The sequence below is a fragment of the Myotis davidii genome, unplaced genomic scaffold (assembly GCF_000327345.1).
Source record: "Myotis davidii unplaced genomic scaffold, ASM32734v1 scaffold914, whole genome shotgun sequence".
NCBI lineage: Eukaryota > Metazoa > Chordata > Mammalia > Chiroptera > Vespertilionidae > Myotis > Myotis davidii.
The window spans coordinates 156,667-166,323 of record NW_006285484.1 but is presented as its reverse complement, the minus strand read 5'-3'; the positions used below and the strand labels follow the sequence as shown (position 1 = coordinate 166,323).

The 9,657-nt window shown below is 38.3% G+C and overlaps 1 protein-coding gene across 1 annotated transcript in view; it reads left to right on the top strand.

Annotated features, from left to right (window-relative positions):
• The window catches only part of BMPR2 (bone morphogenetic protein receptor type II), a 53,847-nt gene that overhangs the window by 14,499 nt on the left and 29,691 nt on the right, over positions 1-9,657 (top strand). The window contains exons 4-7 of the mRNA XM_015559091.1: positions 2,573-2,683; positions 3,446-3,537; positions 7,025-7,255; positions 7,975-8,089. Of these exons, the coding sequence (XP_015414577.1) occupies positions 2,573-2,683; positions 3,446-3,537; positions 7,025-7,255; positions 7,975-8,089 (549 nt within the window). The remainder of the gene's footprint in view (positions 1-2,572; positions 2,684-3,445; positions 3,538-7,024; positions 7,256-7,974; positions 8,090-9,657) is intronic.

The window sequence follows — 9,657 nt, the reverse complement described above, 5'->3', positions numbered from 1 at the left end:
AGGGTGGGGTTCCAGGTGCAACTGGAGGTCAAAATTTTCTCCTATGCTTCTGCTGTATGCTTTGTGGTTTTGGTCTGTTGTCTGGGCAAAGCAACTCAGTATCTTGTTAGAAACAGGATAGGTCCATTTTGAGATAGGTCTGTGGTTACACAGTTGACCTTCCATATTCCTAGATTTTACATCTGCAGATTCAACCAACCATCGATCAAAAACAGTATTTTCTGTCTGCTGTTCTTGGAACACTCACTAATTGGATCATGTTATTCTTTCTAGCTACAAATGTATTTTTCCACATGACGGCTATCGTATGCTCTTAAATTTTCTCTTTTTGTATACCAGACACTTCCATTTTTCTCTACCCATCACATTTCAGTGTTCTCATACCTTCATGTCTTCTGGACATACTGCAGTTTGTGGACATCCATCCTAAAGGGTGTTTCTCTGGGCATGATCTGATTCATGGAAGGAACTAACACATAAAATGGTGTACTTGCTCATAATAGCCCTGTGATTTAGATATGTATGTTCCCTTTCTGCAAGTGAATAAACTTAGGCTCAGACAGGTGAAGAAATTTTCTGAAGGTCATACAATAAGTGGAGGAACTGAGTTTTCTTTGTGTGTTTTTAAGATAATTGATTTCAGAGAGGGAGGGTAAGGGAGAGAAAGATAGAAACATCAATGATGAGAGAGAATCATTGATAGGCTGCCTCCTGCACACGCCCCAACCTCCCACTGGGGATTGAGCCTGCAACCTGGGCATGTGCCCTTGATCAGAATAGAACCCAGGACCTCTCAGTCCGCAGGCCAACACTATCCACTAAGCCAAACCGGTGAGGGCAAAGAACTGAGTTTTAAGTCCAGTTTAGGTTTAACTACCAGCAAAGCCACACTCTCTTAATCATAATATTAATATTAGTAAACATAACTACTATTATTGCATAGATAATACATTCTCAACACTATACTGAGTACTCAGATTTCCATCTAAGCCACATAGAAGATTTGTGAGGTAGAGATTATTATTTTTACAAATGTGAGAATTGAATATCAGAAAAGTCAAATAACTTGCTAAAGGCCACTGAGAGAGTGGTATAGAGTCAAGATTTAAACCCAAATGTGAGTCCAGCCGGAGTGGCTCAGTTGGTTGAGCATCTCCCCATGAGCCGAAGATCACTAGTTTGATTCCTGAACAGGACCTATGCCCAGGTTGTGGGTTCAATCCCCAGTAGCAGGTGCTCAGGAGGCAACCAATAAATGTTTCTCTCTCACATTGATGTTTCTGTCTCTCTGTACCTCTCCCTTCCTCTCTCTAAAATCTTATTAGAAAAAGACACCAAATGTGATTCCAAGACTATTCTGTTAAATATACCCTTCTGTCTGTGCTGTTCCATGATGTAGTTAATCCATAGTAATAAAAGCATAATATGCTAATTAGACCAGACGTCCTTCCAGAAGACCTTTTGGACAAAGCTGGGGCTGTGAGGAAAGCCCGGGTCCTGGGTGCCAGAGGGAAGCTGGTGCTGGCAGCCGGGGGAAGGAAGGCCTACTCTTGCATGAATTTCGTGCATTGGGCCTCTAGTATTTAGGAATGTAACTAACAGGTATTTCAGTGTCCTAAATATATATAATCTTATAAAATAATCTGATGAAATATATACTTTTCAGTTATTAAAATGTATTAATTTTTTATTTCCTTTGATGCAAAAACATTGCAGATTTGACTATATAGTGATACAGACTTTCACTATTTAACAAAATACTAAAAAAAATAACTATATTTTTACATTAAAAATTTTTAAATTACATTTGACATTCACTATTTTATTAGTTTCAGGTGTACAGCATAGTAGTTAGACATTTATATAACTTATGAAGTGATCCCCCAATAAGTCAACTACCTACATGACACCATACTTAGCTATTATAATATTATTAACTATATCTCTTATGCTATATTTTAAATCACTGTGACTATTTTGTAACTGCCAATTTTTACTTATTTCCTTTACCATATATTTTTTTGTTTTGTTAATCCTCACCTGAGGATGTTTTCCCAATGATTTTTAGAGAGAGTGGAAGGGAGGGGGAGAGACAGAGAGAGAGAGAAACATTGATGCGAGACATATCGATTGGTTGCTTTCCGCATGCCCTGACCAGGGCCCGGGATCCAGCCTGCAATCAAGGTACATGCCCTTGACCGGAATCATACCCGGGTCCCTTCAGTCCATGGGCCCAATGCTCTCTCCACTGAGCCAAATTGGCTAGGGCTCCTTCACTATTTTAATTATCCCTCTCAAACCCCTCTTCCATCTGGCAACCATCATTTTTTTCTCAGTATTTGAGTTTATTTCTGTTTTGTTTATTTTGTTTTTTAGATTCCACTTATAAATGAAATAACATGGTATTTGTCTTTGTCTGACTTATTTCCCTTAGTGTAATATCGTCTAGGTCCACCCACCTATCACAAATGGCAAGATTTCATTCTTTTTTTTAATGACCAAGTAATATTCTATTGTAAATATGTACATCTTCTTTAATGATAACTATATTTTAAAATTTGTTTTCTTTTAGGTCCACCTCATTCATTTAACCGAGATGAAACAATAATCATTGCTTTAGCATCAGTCTCTGTATTAGCTGTTTTGATAGTTGCCTTATGCTTTGGATACAGGATGCTGACAGGTAAAAATATGACTTCTTATTCTGTTGTTTATTAAACATGCCATTTAGTTGATACTTATTTTCTCCTTTTTAGAATCTTTATACTAAAAAACATTCTGTGGTTACAGTAGCTCCCATTTTTCTCTCTTAACAATCCTTTTTCTTTTAGTGTTTATGAAAAGTTTCAAACATATACAAAATACTTATCACCCAATTTCAACAATTATCACATCTATACATCATCCATCTATAGCCCCACTCACTACACCTTTCTATGCCACTGGATTATTTTTAAAAAATCACATGCCATTTCTGTATAAATACTTTAGTGTTATTGCTGAAATAGAAGGACTTAAAATATATATAATCACAATACCGTTTCCAAATTTTAAAAAGTAACAGTAATTTCTCAGTATCATCAAATGTTCAGTTGTTTCTAATAAACTTTAGGTTCTATGAACTTTTAGGAAATCAGCACTCATTCATTTATTTGAATAACTAATAAAACTACCTTTAATGTCTTGGCAGTATTTTTGAAGGTTTTAAACTAGGTCTGTTACTGGAATCATCTCCCAGAATTTAGATTTCATGTTATTCATCACTTATCTTAATTTATAGATAATTCTTAGTTTACTAAATAGTTTTACACCCATTGACGTTAGGTATAAGCCTTGCTGCCTACGCTTCTGTAGCTCTTCTTTTTAATGGTAATATAATAAAAAGTATAGTAAAATCTTCACTTTAAGAGAAGCACACAGTAACTACTTCTGCGTATTCCTATAGGAGACCGTAAACAAGGTCTGCACAGTATGAACATGATGGAGGCAGGAGCATCAGAGCCTTCTCTTGACCTAGATAATCTGAAACTGTTGGAGGTAAGATTGCTCTTAGATTATGGACCATTCTTTTGCTCCCATATCTGAAACAGTGACTTTATTCACTCACTGAATCATTTGTTTACTTATTCAGTAAGCATTTATTGAATATCAGTTTAGTGCCAAGACTATTCTAGGCACTGAGAATGTAGCTGAACAATATAGATAACCCTCTTGAGACTTACATTGTAGTGGGAGAGAGTCTATAAACAGGTAAACCAATGTATATTATTTCAAGTAATAGTAAGTGCTATGGAGAAAAATAAAATGGACAAGAAGGTTAGAAAGTTATGAAAAAGGGGTTATTAAAGAAAGTATATTTAGCCGAAGCCGGTTTGGCTCAGTGGATAGAGCGTCGGCCTGCGGACTGAAAGGTCCCGGGTTCGATTCCGGTCAAGGGCATGTACCTGGGTTGCGGGCACATCCCCAGTAGGAGATGTGCAGGAGGCAGCTAATCGATGTTTCTAACTCTCTATCTCTCTCCCTTCCTCTCTGTAAAAAATCAATAAAATATATTAAAAAAAAAAAAAGAAAATATATTTAGAAAGGAATTGACCTTTGAGTACAGACTTCAACAGAGTTTGGGAATAAGGATGTGAAATTCTGAGAAGTATGTGCCAGGCAAGGAATCCATATTAGATTCAAGTAAATATTCCTTGTCTGTGAATATCCTATCTAATAAAAGAGAAACATGGTAATTAGTGTACGACCGCTACGCTTCCCATTGGGCTGATCAGGGCAATATGCAAATTAACTGCCAGCCAAGATGGCGGCCGGCAGCCAGGCAGCTTGAAACTAACATGAGGCTTGCTTGCTTCAGTGACGGAGGACTCCAACGTTCCCTGCCTGCCGCTGCAGGCCTCTGAGCTGCAACTCTAAGCAACTATGTAACAAATATAGAAGCTAAACAAAACCCCAGAAAGCTGCTTTAGTCTGCTGGGCTTTAGCCAGCAGGATCACACTTTATAAGCAAAGGCCAGAAACCTACTTTCAGCAGCGGAGGCCTAAGAGCTGGAGCCAAGCCTAAAAGCTAAAGCTGGCCCAGAATTAAAAAAAAAAAAAAAAGGGGAGCGGTTGGGAGCTTCAGTCACCCCCAGCCTGAAAACAGCCCTCAGCCCCTCACCTAGACTGGCCAGGCACCCCAGTGGGGACCCCCATCCTGAAGGGTGTGTGACCAGCTGCAAACAGCCATCATCCCCTCATCCAGGCTGGCCAGGCACCCCAGTGGGGACCCCCACCCTGATCCAGGATATCCTTCAGGGCAAACCAGCCAGCACCCACCCGTGCACCAGGCCTCTACCCTATATATTAAAAGGGTAATATGTCTCCCAGCACTGGGATCAGCGGAGCCGCGAGGCCTGCCGGCACTGGGATCAGCATGACAGGGGGCAGCGCCCATACCCCCGATCGCCCTGCAGCTCTGTGTGTGACAGGGGGCAGGGCCACAACCTCCCTATCCACCCTGCTCTGTGCGTGACAGGGAGTGGCGCCACAACCTCCCCATCGACCCTGCCTTGAGTATGACAGGGGGCGGTGCCCCAACCCCTGAATCAGCCGTACCCTGAGCGTGCCTGAGGGTGGCATCGCAACCTCCCAATCCGCCCTGCTCTTTGCATGACAGGGGTGGCACCCCACAGGGTCCCAGACTGCGAGAGGGCACAGGCCGGGCTGAGGGAACCCCCTTCCCCCTGAGTGCACAAATTTTTGTGCACCGGGCCTCTAGTATTATATATTTGTATAGGCTCATAGGACTATTATATAATCCATAGAACTTAATTTTTTTTGGCAATTTCTCAGAAGTTATGTTAAAAGTTAATTTTTTTTCTTTTAATTTCAGAGAGGAAGGGAGAGGGATAGAGAGATAGAAACATTAATGATGAGAGAGAATCATTGATTGGCTGCCTCCTGCACTACCCCACACTGGGGATCAAACCTGAATCCCGGGCATATGCCTTGACCAAGAATTGAATGGTGACCTGGTTCATAGGTCGGTGCTCAACCACTGAGCCATGTTGGCTGGACTATGTTAAAAGTTTTATCATTATGAATGTTTTATTCTTTATTAGGATAAATAAATCAACTATGATCCCCAAACCAGAGACTGTAATATAGTAGATACATAAATCTGATCCTCAGACTACAGAAACTGTTAAATAGTAGACATGGTAGATTTGATAATGTAAAACTTTTTAAGAACCTTACATTTGGGAGAAAAATATAAAAACAAAGTTAAAAGCCAGATACAAAAAAAGTATTTCAACACAGAAACAAAGAATTACTACAGAGCTAGTATAAATCATATGAAGAAATAATTCATTAAAAAAATGGACAAAAGAAATGAACTGTCAATTCACAAAATAAATGTGGCTAGTAAATGTATTATAATTAAATGTACAGTTTACTACATTGAAAAAAAATTATTAAAAACCATAGGATTTTATCCTGATTGAGTAAAAGGGACACTCCCAAACATTGCTGATTTAACCAGGTATTGATAAACCTTTCTAAAGAACAGTCTGTTTGTTAAATTTTAACTTAGAAACAGTGAGTGAAATATAACAAATATCCTTAAATTGATGATAGTAAATTCCTAACCTATTTCAATAAAAAAGTGAGGCATGTGGGGACACCTGCCCAGCCCCGCCTGGGTGCACCTGGGGGCGGCCGTGGGGGTCCAAAAAAAAAAAAAAGTGAGAGAAATCCCCAGAAGCCAAAAAATGAAGAGGACAGGTTGCATTTTGCTGGTTTGTTGTGTATTAAGTAACTTTTAATTTTATATCGTGGGTATTGTGAATATGAATATGCTGCAGACCCTATGTTCTTTAGATTCTTCAGAAGTGTGTTTACTTTCAATGTTTGTTTTAGTAGGCAGTTGTTTTAGTAGGCAGTTATCTTGGTTGGACACACTGCAAACTCTTAGACGGAAGCTCAAATCTCAGTTCAGTTACTTTGACTAGCAGGAATTTGTCCCATGCATTCACTCCATTTCCCCTTCTCTGATTCTCCTTTCTGAAAATTTCCCTTCACTTTCCAGCAGCTGTGATTACCCCAAATTCTGTCCTCTGGTTCCTGGGGCCGGAAAGATTATAGATTTTCTATTCTGTTTTTAGCTCCAATGCACAGAGCTGACTGCAGCCTGCCCTCAGGCTAAAAGCTATAAAAGGGGGTAACTTGTGCCATTCCTTTCTTCTAAGTGTTGACTCCCCTCACCTATCTAACTCCTTTTCCTCATTTTCCAGCACTTTTAGTTTCTTTTTACATTTTTTTTCAGAGTTTATTGTTGCTGTCTTTGGGAAGGCTGGGTCTAGTAGTTGCTTCCTGAGCCATATATAATGTGGACTTGATTAGTTCCTTGTCAGTGGCATAATTTAACCTTTAAGCAATAGAGAACTGTGGCACACTTATGGATGTACACTTTATTTAGTAAATTTGATTTTTCCATTGTGATTTGAATTAATACTTTGCTTGCTTCAAAACAAATTTGCAGCTGATTGGCCGGGGTCGATATGGAGCAGTATACAAAGGTTCCTTAGATGAGCGTCCAGTTGCTGTAAAAATGTTTTCCTTCGCAAACCGTCAAAATTTTATCAATGAAAAGAACATTTACAGAGTGCCTTTGATGGAACATGACAACATTGCTCGCTTTATAGTTGGAGATGAAAGAGTCACTGCTGATGGACGCATGGAGTATTTGCTTGTGATGGAGTACTATCCCAATGTAAGTTCTTCTTTCAAATAAACTGAGATTTATACAAGTAGTTAATCAGATATTCAGTAGAACATCGCTGGTTTGCAAACTAGTTTAAGGGTCTGCAATGAGAAAGGGATCTCACACAGAATGTGAATTAACTGTCACTAGTTAACTGTTTAGTACCCCCTTATCTCTCCATCCCTTCCCTCCCCCGACCCTCTCACCCTTCCACCAGACTTTCTTGATGAAGGAAGCAGTGCTTTGATTGACATTCATTCTGGTGCAAGCTCCATATCCCAGGCTGGTTGATAATTAATACCTTGTGGACGAGCACTTTGAGTAGCGGTGACACATATATATTTACAAAAATTTCCTATTCCCTATTTATAAAACATAACAATATAATTTGTATTTGTACTGATAAGAGATATAGTGTAAAGAAAGAGTCTAAAAGACTCATTTTCTATCTTAATTTGAAATTAAAGAAGTATTTAAAATGAAATAACTTCATAATTTTAAATATTGGAAAAATCAATATTGATCATGTTTAAATTCTTTTTTTTTCTTTCTCTCTACCCAAGGAAATGTCTTACTCCTTCGAGATCCTGAAATGCCATAATTTATTAGATATCCATGGAATCCTAACCTATGCAAGTCCTTTATAAGACTTATAATTTATCTTCTATGGTAGTAAATTAATTGCAGTTTTTTTTCTCTTTTTTTATTTTATTTTGTCTTCTAAATAGGGATCTCTATGCAAGTATCTTAGTCTCCATACAAGTGATTGGGTAAGCTCTTGCCGTCTGGCTCATTCTGTGACTAGAGGACTGGCTTATCTTCATACAGAATTACCACGAGGAGGTAAGACAGTGAATAGAAGAGGAATGATACTCATGTGGAGTCAAAATTAAAGGGAAATTTTATTCATATCTTCAAAGTAAAAGTATATTTTATATATAGCAGATTTATTAGCCAGCCATTTGAAAGATCTGACATGAGAACTGTATTTTAAATCTTATAGAAAGAATGAGAAAAAGAATTTCAGGACTCTAGAGGGGTCATGGATACCATTAAGAATTTGATTAAAGCTCTGAACACTGTCCCTGCAAAGATACCCATATAGTTATACTTTAAAAAATGTTCTTTTAATACAATTGCTGCCTGGCTGGCATGGCTCAGTGGTTGCCCATAGACCTATGAACTAGGAGGTCATAGTTTGATTCCTGGTCAGGGCACATGCCCAGGTTGTAGGCTGAATCCCCAGTGTGGAGCACGTAGGAGGCAGCTGATTAATGATTCTCTCTCATCACTGATGTTTCAGTCTGTCTTTCCTTCTCCCTTCCTCTCTGAAATCAATAAAAAAAATTTTAAAATAAAAAAATACATTTGTTTTCTGACCTTGTTACAAAATACACCTCATATCATAGGCAGCTCTAAATTAGCTTTGCTGTGAAACTGTCTTTGTGCTTTCTCAAGCTTTCATCCCTTACAGCATTTTCCTGTCATAATACGGCCCAGAACATTGTTTTTTCAGTGTCTCTGACCACTGTAGTGAAGAGAATTCTTAATGTATCAATTTCTTAGATCTTTTTCCAATGTATAATAGCGTGGGTCATCTTTTCTAGCTGCTGCTTCATATATAAATAATTTCTCCTGAATAATTTAGCAATTCATTTATCTTGACATCTTGCTTTTCCTGAATACAGAATTGACCAATGTTATTACCTGTGTAGCAACTTGATGCACTCACTCACGTTAGTGCTTTAGCACATTAACCATTTGGACTGTGTTTCCTTATTCTTACTCTTAAATATCGTTATAGCTCCTTTAATAAGCTGGGTTAGCACAGAACTTAAAAATATCTTCCTAATCCCTCTTGTCAAGGCTTTCAAGTCAAACATTGGCTGAAAAGAAGGATTGCCATCAAGTAAGAGTTTTATTTAAGTGCATATCTTAGTCTTAAACATTACTTAATATTTTCACGAGTTTACCTTTTTAAAAAAATGAATATATATGTGTATGCTATTGCAAGAAAGTGTGCTAGCTGTGAACTTAAGATTTTACCTACCGTATTTGCCGGCGTATAAGATGACCCCCTAACATTTCTACTCAAAATACAGAGTTTGTTATATACTCGCCGTATAAGACTACCCCCTCTTCCGCACACCTTCCACACACCAAATAAAAGGTAAAACAATACCAGATTTGATTTTAACATTTTAATTTATATTCAAATGCTTATGACATTTAGGAAAACTGTCACAAGGCTGTATGTAATCAAACATATACATAAAACAGTGCAAGTTTATTACCGGTAAACATACCGGTAATTCACTAAAGAAAACACACTCTATAGACTGGTACCGTAGATGCTTCTCAGGAACACAGGCAAGCAGCCCACAACCTAGAGGGACTGTCAATGATAGAAG